The sequence below is a fragment of the Papio anubis genome, chromosome 1, assembly GCF_008728515.1.
Source record: "Papio anubis isolate 15944 chromosome 1, Panubis1.0, whole genome shotgun sequence".
In the NCBI taxonomy this organism is placed as follows: domain Eukaryota; kingdom Metazoa; phylum Chordata; class Mammalia; order Primates; family Cercopithecidae; genus Papio; species Papio anubis.
This window is the reverse complement of record NC_044976.1, coordinates 33,348,462-33,363,185: the sequence shown is the minus strand read 5'-3', so window position 1 is coordinate 33,363,185 and position 14,724 is coordinate 33,348,462. Positions and strand designations below refer to the sequence as shown.

The 14,724-nt window shown below is 39.0% G+C and overlaps 1 protein-coding gene across 1 annotated transcript in view; it reads left to right on the top strand.

The window, feature by feature from the left end:
• Nucleotides 1-12,981, top strand: part of SFPQ (splicing factor proline and glutamine rich) — a 13,788-nt gene extending 807 nt beyond the window's left edge. The window contains 9 exon segments of the mRNA XM_031664358.1: nucleotides 5-112; nucleotides 114-198; nucleotides 310-394; nucleotides 1,618-1,735; nucleotides 2,420-2,468; nucleotides 2,550-2,671; nucleotides 5,081-11,708; nucleotides 12,305-12,389; nucleotides 12,887-12,981. Of these exon segments, the coding sequence (XP_031520218.1) occupies nucleotides 5-112; nucleotides 114-198; nucleotides 310-394; nucleotides 1,618-1,735; nucleotides 2,420-2,468; nucleotides 2,550-2,671; nucleotides 5,081-5,218 (705 nt within the window). The 3' untranslated portion in view covers nucleotides 5,219-11,708; nucleotides 12,305-12,389; nucleotides 12,887-12,981.
• Nucleotides 12,982-14,724: the final 1,743 nt, after the last annotated feature.

Here is a 14,724-nt window from a genome sequence, read left to right as displayed (position 1 = left end):
GGAGAGAGAAACCCCTCCTCGTTTTGCCCAGCATGGTACGTTTGAGTACGAATATTCTCAGCGATGGAAGTCTTTGGATGAAATGGAAAAACAGCAAAGGGAACAAGTTGAAAAAAAACATGAAGGATGCAAAAGACAAATTGGAAAGTGAAATGGAAGATGCCTATCATGAACATCAGGCAAATCTTTTGCGCCAAGGTAAAAAGATACCCGCATGAACATCACTGCTACGTCACTGCTAAGGTCAATTGTTTTTTCACCCTGTTAGAACCTTGTTAATGAGAATCCAAAATATTTTCCAATGTTCAGATCTGATGAGACGACAGGAAGAATTAAGACGCATGGAAGAACTTCACAATCAAGAAATGCAGAAACGTAAAGAAATGCAGTTGAGGTAAAATTGTGTTTAAGGTTTAAACCTTCATTTCTTTTTTTTTTTTCCCTTAGAAATGTATCACTCTGGGCACAGTGGCTCACACCTGTAATCCCAGCACTTTGGGAGGCTGAGACGGGCGGATCTCGAGGTCAGGAGATAGAGACCATCCTGGCTAACATGGTGAAACTGAAAATACTCTACTGAAAATACAAAAAATTAGCTGGGCGTGGTGGCAAGTGCTTGTAGTCCCAGCTACTTGGGAGGCTGAGGCAGAGAATGGTGTGAAGCCGGGAGACAGAGCTTGCAGTAAGGTGAGATTGTGCCACTGCTCTCCAGCCTGGGCGACAGAGTGAGACTCTTGTCTCAAAAACAACAACAAAAAATCTGTATCACTGTTGGCCAGGTTGGAGTCCAGTGGTGCAATCTCAGCTCACCACAACCTCTGCTTCCTGGGTTCAAGCGATTCTCTTGCCTCAGCCTCCTGAGTAGCTGGGATTGCAGGCATGTGTCACGACACCTGGCTAATTCTTTCTGTATTTTTAGTAGATAACGGGGTTTCGTCATATTGGCCAGGCTGGCCCTGAACTCCTGACCTCAAGTGATCTGCCTGCCTCTGCCTCCCAAAGTGCTAGGATTACAGGCATGAGCCACCATACTTGGCCATTTTTTTCCTTCCTTTTTTGAGATGGGCCCAGGCTGAAGTGCAGTGGCGTGATCATAGCTCACTGTAGTCTCAAACTTCTGAGCTCAAGCAATCCTCCTAAGCAGCTGGGACTTCAGGCACAGGCCACCACCCCCCAGCTAATTTTTTTTTTTTCTTCTCTTTTGTGGAGATGGAGTCTAGGCTGGTGTCAAACTCGTGGCCTCCTGAAGTACTGAGATTATGAGATTACAGGCATGAATTACCAACCCTGGTCTTAAAACTTGATTTATGCACTAACATTTATATTCTGACATTTATGAAAAAGATGTACCTAGTTTTTTAGGTCAGGCAAAATACAAAGGTTAAATATCATGTCAGTGTTGGTTTAACACTTAAAGTGGAATACAGTGTGAGATTTTCCTTAATAAAGCCTACATTCTTTGCCAGAATGTCTTTAGTACTATGCCCGTAGACTCACTCTAAACCTTTGTGTTTTTTAGCTCTAACCTAGTTCTTAGGCCAGCTGCTATGTTTCTTCACATTGAATTATAAAAGATGTGGATAACACTTCAGTTATGTGCTTGATGGGTATTTCTAGGCAAGAGGAGGAACGACGTAGAAGAGAGGAAGAGATGATGATTCGTCAACGTGAGATGGAAGAGCAAATGAGGCGCCAAAGAGAGGAAAGTTACAGCCGAATGGGCTACATGGATCCAGTAAGTCAACCTTTACGGCCTTCTAATTGGAGTTGTCTATAGAACTTGCAGGTACCTAGAAGGAAATACAGGAAATTTAAATATCAAATTACAGTGATTTTCTGTTTTTTTTCTTTTTCTTTTTTTTTTTTAATCAAGTATATTATGTTTGTCTTGTATAGGTCAGAGGATTTAATTGAATAGGAAGTTTTTTGTGTTTGGAGACAGAGTTTTGCTCTTGTCACCCAGGCTGGAGTGCAGTGGCTTGATCTTGCCTCACTGCAACCTCTATCTCCTGGGTTCAAGTGATTCTCCTGCCACAGCCTCCCGAGTAGCTGGGATTACAAGTGCCTGCCACCACACTTGGCTAATTTTTTTTACTTTTAGTAGAGACGGCGTTTTGCCATGTTGGCCAGGCTGGTCTCGAACTCCTGACCTCAGATGATCTGCCTGCCTTGGCCTCCCAAAGTGCTGGGATTACAGGCGTGAGCTACCGCTCCCGGCCTTGAGTAGGAAGTTTTATAGGTCTTTGGATAATTGAGTCTAACTTAGTTTCCAGAATATTGATTTCAAAAATAATTCAGATGATGAACTTTTTGAACTTTGCCATGTTTTTTTATTTAACTCTTGAAAATTTTTCAGTTCTTCAGAATGCTTGGTTTGGGTGTGGTACTGGTATATTGAAAGGAATTTTTTTTCTTGCAGAGGGAAAGAGACATGAGAATGGGTGGCGGAGGAGCGATGAACATGGGAGGTAAGTATGAAATTTAAATTTAACGACATAAGTAGAGAGTGGTGTTCTGGTGGAGTTGTAACCACTATTTTTGTTTTCTAGATCCCTATGGTTCAGGAGGCCAGAAATTTCCACCTCTAGGTGGTGGTGGTGGCATAGGTTATGAAGCTAATCCTGGCGTTCCACCAGCAACCATGAGTGGTTCCATGATGGGAAGTGACATGGTAATGTATCCTGTGGGACGTAGTACCAAGGAAAATCTCGTTTTCACAACTTAGGTGTGGTTTTTTTTTTTTTTTTTAAATAGTAGGTGACTGGACCTCTTAGTTTCCCCTACCAATTTCATACATAAATATGTAATATTGAGGAATACTTTGGCAACATAGAAGAACTCGGTGTGTGGTAACCTAAACAGGTTGCCAACAAGGAGTCAATGCTGTTAGTAGTATGTGGAATTACCTTTGGCAATAAGTAGATTTAGGTGCTTTTGAACTGTAGTGCATGGCAAATCCAAATTCTAGATGCTAGATAATGTATCTGATTATTCTACATCCAAGTGAGAATAATCAAATGGCAAACTGTCATTCTTTAAGCTGGTATTTGCCATAAGTAGGAATCAGACTTGTAGTTTGAAGCTTTAGGCATGTTTTAGTGATGTGTAGGACTTTGACCTATATTTGGTGTGGCTTCTACCCTATGAAAAGGGAATTGAGTGTTTTGACTCGTCGTTTCCCACCTGTTGGGCCTGTCTGTAGGTATACCTTCTAAAATCAACTGACATCTCCATTTTGCTACAGAGTAGCAAAAATCAACAATTTTTAAGCATACTAATGGTGTGCATTTGATCTGAACCTTCTTGATGCTATCATGTTTCAGCTGTAAATATAGTCTGTCAGATGCTTAGAATAATCAGTTGAACTGGCGTGAGTGGCTGCGTTAGGGCTTTACAAATCGCTAGGACTGAATTTTGGTGGGTTTAGAGAGTGCATTTTTATAGCTGAATTGAATGTGATGAGTTCACTACAGGCTTTTGGCAAAGGAGGGGAGCTGCAGTGTGTAGCTCATAAGATTCATTTTATAAATAGAAACATAAGGATTTAGTAAAGGACCTCACCTGTTTATAATCTACCTAAGACTTTTTGGGAATTAAAGTTAGAATTATAAATGGCTGGTTGGGTAAAATGTAATACTGTGGGCTTTCTTCAGATTTTTCAGAGTATGTGGGTAACATTTTGGTTTAATAATAATCTTCCTAAAGACAGATTGTTAGGCAATGTGTAAAATCTAATTTGACCTTATGTTCTCACAATTAAAGGTTTATATTCTAGGTAACAGGTAGCTGATAGCTCCTGGGTTCTCAGCTGTTGTAATTAACATAATTATGAAAGCCCCAAATTTTTCTTTTTTTAGCTCTTAGAGGTAGAATACAGAACAATGAGCCAAAAACCCTGTAATTTGTAAGATTTTGTAAAAAATCTTATAAAAAAGATTACGGTTTAGTCATTTTGAGTAGCTCTATAGTATTTTGTTTTAAAGAAGTTGAAATTGTGTATAGGAACAGTTAAACCCTGCTGCCATTTTAGTTTTTTATTTGGAGTAATACTCATAGTAACTGGTCTGTTATAAATGGAATGAGAAAAACAGTGTAGGCTGCTGTGTTTGCATACCTGAGGGGTCTGCTGTTGAGGCACATACGTTTCTATTGAAAACTTCTGTCTCTAGAATTACGTAAAATGAGATGGGAATAATGAAGTCACTCACTGCTTTATTGCAGTTACTTTAGCTTGGTGTTTCACTGGGAAGTATCTAAAACATGGAATTACAGCAAAGTGTCTGTACTTTTCAAAGACCTAAGGGAAAAGATGGACTGCTGAAGGTGGGTGGGGTTTGTTCATTCAGTTTGCAACAATATAGGATAGTGCTGAGAATGTAGTTGTCTCTGGTTATATAGTAAGATGGCTCTGAAGGTAGTATGCCTGTGAGAATTCGGCAACACAAGTTTTTTGATCAAGTTATTGTGCCGGTTAAGTGACTAAATCTATTAGTCTTTTATGCTTTTTCTTTTTGTAGTCTGGTAGCATTTTATTAAAACTTTCAACCTTTTAAGTTTTCTGCAACTTAGCAGATGTGTCTTAAGATCTTGAAAAGCACAAGGTTTCTTAAGCAGCACATGCCACTAACTGGTGAGTAGGTCTTTGTCACTTCATTGAGTGAATTGAATCTCTGGTTGGGCTTGTTAGGCTTACTTGGAAATTAAATTTCCTGTTCAGATGTTGAAAGTGAGAGTTTGCAAGCTTTTCATTGGGTTAATCTGATGTGAAATTTCTTAGAACTCATTTTGGAATGGATTTTCACATCTGCACTAATTCTTAAATTTTTTAGCACTACAGGGAAGATCTGTTCTTTGAAACAGGTGTATGAGAATGGCTCAAGTGGGAACATACCACAAGGCATGTATTATCGTAAACTAATTTTCAAATTACCCTTTTTTCCTTTCTATGTTCCCGGTACCTGTGGATCGACTCATTGGTGATTGTATCGACGAACGTTGACTACGGAACCTTCTAAAATATTTACTTAACACACATGGACATCAACTACTTATAATGAACTGTTAATTACTGTTCCAATAGCGTACTGAGCGCTTTGGGCAGGGAGGTGCGGGGCCTGTGGGTGGACAGGGTCCTAGAGGAATGGGGCCTGGAACTCCAGCAGGATATGGTAGAGGGAGAGAAGAGTACGAAGGCCCAAACAAAAAACCCCGGTTTTAGATGTGATATTTAGGCTTTCATTCCAGTTTGTTTTGTCTTTTGTTTAGATACCAATCTTTTAAATTCTTGCATTTTAGTAAGAAAGCTACCTTTTTATGGATGTTAGCAGTTTATTGACCTAATATTTGTAAATGGTCTGTTTGGGCAGGTAAAATGATGTAATGCAGTGTTTGGAACAGGAGAATTTTTTTTCCTTTTTATTTCCTTTTTTTTTCTTTTTTACTGTATAATGTCCCTCAAGTTATGGCAGTGTACCTTGTGCCACTGAATTTCCAAAGTGTACCATTTTTTTTTTTTTTTTTTTTTACTGTGCTTCAAATAAATAGAAAAATAGTTATAATATTGATCTTCAACTTTGCCATTCATGCTTCTATGCACATTAGGCTAGGTATTCCACATTGAAAGCATGAGAGTGTCTAGGCCTTTGAATGGCATATGCCATTTCTGGGAAATTTATCTGGAGGCTAAGTATTGCTTTCTACAAATAACTGCCCCCTTTGTTTTAAAAAGAAGAAATGCATATTGAAGTAGTTTCATGATTTGTTTGGCATATAGGAAGCACGCTGGTGCTAAGTATTTTTAAATGGTTATGTAAGCAAAGCTGAACTGTAAATCTTCATTCAGGAATATGTATTAAGATTGTGGAATGGGTGTAAGACAATTGGTAGGAGGTGAAAGTGGGTTTGATTAAATGGATCTTTTATGGCCCTATGATCTATCCTTTACTTGAAAGCTTTTGAAAAGTGGAAAGATCATTTTGTTGCATTTCCCCATTTCTTGTTTTTAAAAGACCAACAAATTTCAAGCCCAATAAATGGCTTGTATTGAACTTTTACATTTGAATTAAAGATTGTTAAACATGAAGCCTTTTCATGTATTCAAGTGATTTATAAAGATGGGGTGTAGTCTAAAAAATGAAACTTGAAAATAAGAAGGTTTAGTAACTGGGCTGGGCGCGGTGGCTCACGCCTGTCATCCCAGCACTTTGGGAGGCCGAGGCAAGTGGATCATCTGAGGTCAGGAGTTCAAGACCAGCCTGGCCAACATGGTGAACCTCTGTCTCTACTACAAATACAAAAAATTAGCTGGGCGTGGTGGCAGGCGCCTGTAATCCCAGCTACTCGGGAGGCTGAGCCAGGAGAATTGCTTGAACCTGGGAGATGGAGGTTGCAATGAGCTGAGACCGTGCCACTGCACTCCAGCCTGGGCAACAGAGCGAGACACTGTCTCAAAAAAAAGGTTCAGTAACTGAAGTAGGTTTAGTTATATATACATTTGTACTCTGTAACTTTTACATCTCCTTGTGCTACTTCTGTTGGGCAAAATCTATAGGACTATAAAAGTCTATTGGTTCTCTTCTAAGCTAGTGGTGACTGTTAACAAATAGGGTTGCAGATAATCATTCTTACTGTAAATTTGTTAACTTGTTTTTACTTAGTTTCCTTTTGATGTAGCACTAAATCTGGAGAAAGTTGCTCATGCTACACAGTACAAATATCCCTTCCTACCACGTTAAAGGCTTGGAATGTTTCCATGGTGTTGTCAGTTAATTGTCAACTTCATTGAACCCCCTTCCATTAGAACAAGAGACTTTGACTATTAAAGTAGATGGTTTATTGTTGCCTGTTAGTATAATAGGAGCCTGATTTACCAGTGTAAATATGTTAGAGGGACAACTTCCTAACAGTAGGTAAAGTAATTGAATGGTTTGGCTTTGTTCTTAGTTATGTTCCATTCAAATCTGTACATTATAGAACTCTTACTATGGAATGTGTCTTCCTCCTTTTCACCTCTGTTCTTGGTGCTAATTGGCAAAAGAAAAATTCTAAGTCAAACCTTTATTAACATGCTGAAGTTTAGTATTGTGTCTGTGTACAAAAGAAGACCTATTGTTGGAACAATCCGAGCACTTTCTGCATAGGAAACAGGATAATGCTGAAAGTAAACACTAGTGTATAAAAGCATCTCACTAAATTCTGGTTGTATGACTGACAGGTACATGGTGTGCTAAGGGAGAGAATCTCATTAGAAAATAATGCTCATTATTTCATTCACCAACACACTTGGAAATATGAGTAGTTTTACCATGGTTATATCAATGAGGAAGTTTTGTCCCAAAACAGATTATTAATTGGTGATACATAAGAGATTTTCTGTATGGAAACAAGGGTCTTGATTAGAAAGGAATCCATTACAGTTTGGTTGAATTATATAGTTAGGGACTCTACTAAAGACAAGGAAATAAGGGGTGTTCGTGGGACACCCACAGAGGGTGAACTTTTTGAATGTGTGGGTGGGGGCTGGTTGGGAAATGGGAAAATCTGCCTATAAAATTAATGTTTCAGTTTATTTTTCAGATTACATGCCTTTCTTTATAAGGGATGCTGGCACAGACCCCCTAAAATAAGCTTTTGGTAGTACTGTACCTTTGAAGAGTGGTGAAGGATGCTAATGGATAATCTCCTGAAAGTTGTGGCTTTTGATACCCTTACTGTGGACTGTAGAGTTGCTAAACGTTGTTTAGCAAATAATGTTGCTTAGTTTCAAATGACATTTGACTTTCATCACTGAAACAGCAATGTACCCAGGGTTGTAAGCTTACTCAAATAGACTTTCAATAAGTCTTCAATGTATACATGATAGTTTTTAGCCTAATGTGAATTTAAATAATCTTAATAAGTAGTTTATCTGAAACTTGGGGTGGGAAAGGGGAGGTAGCAATTTTGAAGTATTTTAGCCATTTTTCTCATTTAAAGAAACCACTTGTCCCCATTTCCTCTTCTCCACTGTCTCGTAATTTTAAGAGGAACACTGGTTGTGTTTTATACTACTTCTCCCAATCTTTACAAAGTACGTACTCTTAAGACCCCAGTGTATTTAATAGGTATTTTATAAGCATAGCCCATTGGCTCATGTTAGTGAAACCATAATCCTCTTTGCTTAGAACATTAATTAAACTCCTGAGAAGTACTACAAAGCCCACCACTCTTTATAGATGTATTGTACGACTAATATAAACAGTTAAAAAATGGGGAAATTGTAATGTTACGCCTGTGCAATTTTTAAGTGGCATATTATGGCAGATTAAAATTTAGATACTTGGCTTTTCTTGGGCAAGCCACTAAGTTGTGGCAGAATGTCTTCTGGTGTTCTTGGACTGCAATCATGCACTATTAAAGTAGTGGCCTGCTACATAACTGCATTTAGCCAGCATTTCTGCAGTGCGTAACTGTGAGGAACGTAGTACCGCAAATGGCAATGGACATTAGGACCCGGATGTAGTATTCCTGCTTGCTCCAAGATTCTCATTGCCGACTGCATACAGGTAGGTAACAAGCAATATAATCTAACTTGGTGACTTGCTATGTACTTTTATTCCGTGGGCATTCTGGCATCACACTTCTGACAATGAAATTACAGTGCAGCACCTAACACTTGTATGGTAAAGCTAGCTTACATCAAAACTGTGTGGGTGTGGGGTTAGAGCTGTAATTTGTTAGGCAGAATTCAGTGCTGTTGCAGTTCTCAGATAAAAAGTGCAAACTTGATTCTTTGGTATATCTGACTCAATTGTGTGGTTTCCTTTAGTTGCATTGTAACTGAAGATAACATGGAACACATCAGTGGTGTGGGGGAGAGGGAACTAAACTCTACGTGGGAACTAGGGTGCTTTTAGCACCTTGATATGGGCCGTATAGCATGTGATAATTAGTCTTTATTGTAGCAAACTGACCTGCCCATAGATCGGCAATATCAGTAATTTCAGTATGCAATCTTGGTAATTCTACGAGTTGAGATGAACTGAAAGTACAGGTTTTTTTGTAATGCGATTTAAAATTTTTAGAAACATGGGCTTCATGAAAACACCATTGTTACTAACTTGGGCTTAGATGGGAATCTAATGTGAATAGTTCAAGTTATGGGACTTGTCTAAATATGTCTATACTCTAAACCTGGGGGAAGGTGGTGTGGAACATTGACTTGACTACAGTCGAATACATTTTGGGAATCATTCCCAATCATAAGACATCGTCGTTTCTGTAGGGTGACTGCATATGTTCAGAGTAGCTTTTTGAATTTGGTTCCCTTAGCTTTAGGGATGTGATGTTATAGTCCAAAATGTTTACAAGAAAACCTAAGTCTTCAAAAGCACTTCTTCTGTTGCTTAGGACTTTGCATCAACTGTTGTTCCAGACCTCACTTCAACTTTTTGGTCTCTGAACTGGTTTTTAGCTAGCATACATGAGAGACAGCTTTCATTTATAATGTTTCTGCTCTGTAACTGGAAAGCGGTTTACTTTGCATAAATGCTGATGAAACCTTCATGACTATGATAATTTTCTTCTGTGTATCAAGAAAAAGAGCTTGCTCGTTGGCAAGCAATTCACAAGGTGGGGACAGACTTGTACTTTTAACATGTAGTCCATTCAAGCCAACGACTTTGGACTCTACTGATGAAAGAGCAAATGATGACTAGTTTAGCTTCTGCATATCAATAATATAATGCAGATCAAGTATAATGCTCAATATTAGTGACATGAGTATCACTAAGTTACATAGAACCCTGATTGGGGTTTCCTGTGTCGTAATCCATTAAATCGGTGGCCAGTGCTTGCTGCCGTGGTTTAGTGATTGGGTGTTAGAAATAAAAACTCAGGCCTATTTCTTAACCAGTCAGTAACAATTTTTAGAGAATGTACTTGCTATAATATATGGACTTCAGGAACTTCATTGGGGTGGGGGGTTAATTTTGCCTTATCCTGTTCACTTTAAGATGATTAGGCTTTTGCACTTTAGAATGAGAAACTTGTGACGTTAGTGTGTTCTTACTAGCTTTAATTTGTATCTATCAATGAATTGTGAATCTTAGTGCAGTGGGTTTTTTACAAAAACTCAGTCAAAAAGCTGGGAATTAAGTGGGTTTCAGTAATAATGCTATACTGAGGTGCTTGCATTGTATTTCATAATCTTGTTACAAACCAAAATTATTTTTAATGAGAGCAGTCTTGGGTTCAGAGGTGTGATGCCAGAATGTATTTTCGTACTGTTAGGCCCTTGGAACAGATACCGGTGCTTTCTGAAAGATGAAAGAAATGCAATGGGTGCTCTTCATGCAAGGTTGCAGACCTACCAAGAATGCATAATAGTCTCACTTTTCCCCAATAAAGAGATGCGTGTGACTGGTTTTGGACTTTTAACCTTAATGGGGGTTGCATGTCTCCTATTGTTAATCATTGTCAGCTGCAGTGACATGATCCACAGTCCTGCATTTACTGCCTTTCCCTTAATGATTTTGGACAGGTTTTAGAGAGCCAGGATGTTGTTCTGGGCCTTTATTTGGTTTTGGCTTTAGCTGATAATGTTTTAGTGATGTCAGCTAGTGCAGTTCTCAAATGGCTGCCTATTAGGGAAAGAATTCAGAGGATTTGACTGCTCCTAATCATCTGTCATTGCTGCTAGATAATGATTGGCAATTTTTAAGACTCAACTGGAAATCTCAACAGTTGCTGGTAAACCATTAAACCATAAAAGCGTTGCTTTTCAACACCAGTGCTGAAAAAAAAGATTGATTTTTTTTTTTTTTTTTTGAGAGTGAAAAGGGCTTGGACGTAGGATAGGATAATATGGAGAATGGGGGGAAGAATGCAAAACGATATAGTATCCCTTATGGATGGTACATGTGCAACAGGGAACTCTTATTTCATATACCCTTTGCAGTAATCATTCAGGGAGGAAGAAAAACCTGGAACTTGAATGAAGGCTGATCTTTGTTTTGTGCACTGTGGCCCTGCCAGGCATATAGTGAAGGTGAATGAATGTCTTCTTCCTCAGAAAATAATTGGTTCCTTGCTGTCCCAGTAAGGCATAGCTTTTCCGGCCCTAACTTTAAAACTCAGTGAGGACTTAGACGGGAAAGAATGAGGTAAATACAAAGGATTGCAGGACAACTACTGCAGCATTGTGTACTGTGGGAAGGGGAGTTGGGCACTCTTGGAGGACTCCTGCTGAAGGTGGTCAGCCCGCCTGACAATGGAAGACATACTTGAATGGGGAGCAGGATATGTGCTTTCATATGAAAAAAGAGCTGATGTTAAAACTCATTTGGTGAGGTCAACGTTGTCACATACCTTCACATAAGGGATAGTATATTTTGGGTTGCAGTCAAACTTGTGCTCAGACTGGTGAAAATAAGAGTTAGGCTTTTACATTTTAAAGAAAATGCAGTTTTCATTCTAATTCAGGTGTCTACTTATTTTATGTAAGAATAATTTTAGATTTCCCCCCCCATGAAGTTTCTTCCTATTTTTTTTTAATGCTGTAACTTACCCCCAGTCTTTATCTCTGGAATTTTACTCTTTAAATTTTGAAGTTGACTAGCATTTTCAGACCTTTATTTTTATACCCTTGTCTTTTATATTAACTTTTTCTCATTATTCTTTAGGTAAGAATGATTGATGTTGGCTGATACTGGAGTGCTCGTTCACATGAAGTAAGTTTCCTTAGAAATCTTAACCCTAGAGGCTTTTGAGTTTGATTTAAATAATTTCATTTAGATATGTGGGGTGAAATTTTGGTATTTGAGATGTTTACCTTTTCTAAGGTAATATCTCTGTATTTTGGTTTGAAAATAGGGATGTATGTGAGAAAGCAAGTGAGAGGCATTAAACAAATGTCAAACAGTATAATTCAAAAATGGTGGATGGTTATATAACAATCATAGAACAGAAAAGAAAGCTTGACTTAAGTGGAAAGGCCATATTCTCGATACTCAATTCAATTTTAGACTCTATCTAAAATTCCCATAATTCTTTTTTTACTTACACTTAAGATGTAAAGAAAATGTAGGAGAAGGTCAGGCATGATGGCTTTACACCTACATTCCTAGCACTTTGGGAGGCAGAAGCAGGAGGATTGCTTGAGCCCAGCCTGGGCAAAATAGTGAGCCCATGTCTCTACAGAAAAAAAAAATAGCCAGGTGTGATGGTGTGTGCCTGTGGTCCCAGCTCCCTTGGAGGCTGAGGTGGGAGGATTGCTTGATCCTGGGAGATTGAGGCTGCAGTGAGTAAGTTACATTTTTTGTTATAGGTGGATAGATACTTCTCAAGACATCACACAGCGTGAGCCAATCAAGGAGGGAAGCCACAAGCAGTTAGACTGACAACGTTTCTAGGTAAGTTGAATGATTCTTAGCCTGTTAAACTGTCTTCAGAAAGAAAGGCGCTTGGGTGGAACAAAAATAATACTAATGTGGGAACCTTTATTTATTTATTTTTTTGTTTTTGAAACGGAGTTTCACTCTTGTTGCCCAGGCTGGAGTGCAATGGTGCGATCTTGGCTCACTGCAACCTCTACCTCCTGGGTTCAAGCGATTCTCCTGCCTCGGCCTCCCGAGTAGCTGGGACTACAGGCACCCACCACCACGCCCAGCTGATTTTTAGTAGAGATGGGGTTTCACCGTGTTAGCCAGGATGGTCTCGATCTCCTGACCTCATGATCCGCCCTCCTTGGCCTCCCAAAGTGCTGGGATTACAGGCATGAGCCACCATGCCTGGCCAATTAATAAGATTTCTTTGGTATTAGTTCACTTGACAGTTATATAATGTTATGTTTGAGAATTTGGTAACTCTGATTCTTGTATCCTTTGGAGTAATCATACCCTTTAATTAGCAGGATCAGGTGAGCTGTGTCCAGAAAACCAACAAGAAGGAGTGGAAGGAGGAATGAACGTTTCATTCTCATTAATAAAGACATTATCCTAATTATCCTATGGTTTTGTTTTTGTTTTTTTTAGTACTCATTTATTTTCTAGAATTTTCCTGACTTCAACGTATTCAAAGTGACATTTTTTTTAAAAAAAGTCTGTATTACAGACACAGAACCAGATTAAGTATAATTCAGGATCCTATTGTGACTTGGCAGTGCTGCTCTCAGTCTCAATTACTGATCAATTTTTATGGTCCTTTTTAGATATTTGCCTTCACTCTGTAATTTTTATTTCTAAAATTAGCATGTTATAATTTAGCAATTACTACCTACATACTTCTCCTTGATTGGATTTCAGACATAGCATTTTGTATTTCCAACTTCTGTGTGTGCAAACTATCAGATGATGGTTATGAGATAGTCACACATCGCTTCACAAACAAGCATAGTCAAATAACAATATAGTCATATCCCCTTATCTGCAACCATGGTTAACCACAATCTCAGAGTTATTAATTTTTAAATTGTGTGCTTTTCTGAGAGGCATCCTGTCCTTCCCACCTTGGATGGGATACTGGGAATGTTGGATACAGTATATTCATGCTGAATATGCTATTTGCCATCCAAGAAAAAAAAAAAGGCCATGTAGGCTAGGCCAGGCTTTGGTACCATTTGTGGTTTTGGGTATCCACTGTGGGGGGATCTTGGAACGTATCTCCTTGCAGACAAGGGAGGACTCTACTGTGGTTTGATTGACCTGAGTAGTAATGAAGGGCTGTCAATTTCTGGAAGTCAAAATTTGATAATGGAGTGTGATCTGGGTAATTTTTGAGAATATCTAAATGTAAGGAAAAATCTGGAATTGACTATAAAAACTGCTTAGTAGAAATTGTAGACAAATTACCTGTCCCCTTCACTCTTGGAGACCTTATACCAAAACTTGCCAAGCTGTTAGTCTCGTACACTAATTTTTTTTTATTTGGGTTTTTTTTTTTTTTTTTTTTTTTTTGGAGACTAAGTCTCCCTCTTGCCCAGATTGCTGGAGTACGGTGGCACCATCTCAAAAGGTTCAGTGCAACCTCTACCTCCCGCGTTCAAGCAATTTTACTTCAGCCTCCTAAGTAGCTGCGATTACAGGTGTGCACCACCACACCCAGCTAATTTTTAAATTTTTAGTAGAGACGAGGTTTCACCATGTTGGGCAGGCTTGTTTCAAACTCCTGACCTCAGGTCATCTGTCCAACTCGTCTCCCAAAAGTGCTGGGATTACAGGTGTGAGCCACTGCGCTCGGCCTCACACAAAACGTTCCAGTTTTACAGTATGTTCTGCCAAAGCAAGCGCTCACTAAAGCATTTGTTCAGGATCAGGATGAGATCTGAGGCTCACGCTTAAAGGTATTTGTGTTGCTGTGTTTACCTGTGGACTTTAATTTGGGGCCTCATTACTAATGTTGCAGAATTTCAGACAATTGTTTTGCTTCAGTTGAGCAAAAAAATTTAGGTTTGCTTGAGATTATTTGAAATAGCCACAAAGGAAGAGTTAAGGTACATCATCCACTCATCCCATGAAATTTGAGAAGCTGTGTACAGTTACTCCCAGGAATAAGACCAAGATCTGGTCAATTTTTTTCATGCTTTGTATTTTTTAAATAGGTCAGCTTACACCCAAATCAAGAATCTTCTTGCCGGGCGCGGTGGCTCACGCCTGTAATCCCAGCACTTTGGGAGGCCGAGGCGGGCGGATCACAAGGTCAGGAGATCGAGACCACGGTGAAACCCCGTCTCTACTAAAAATACAAAAA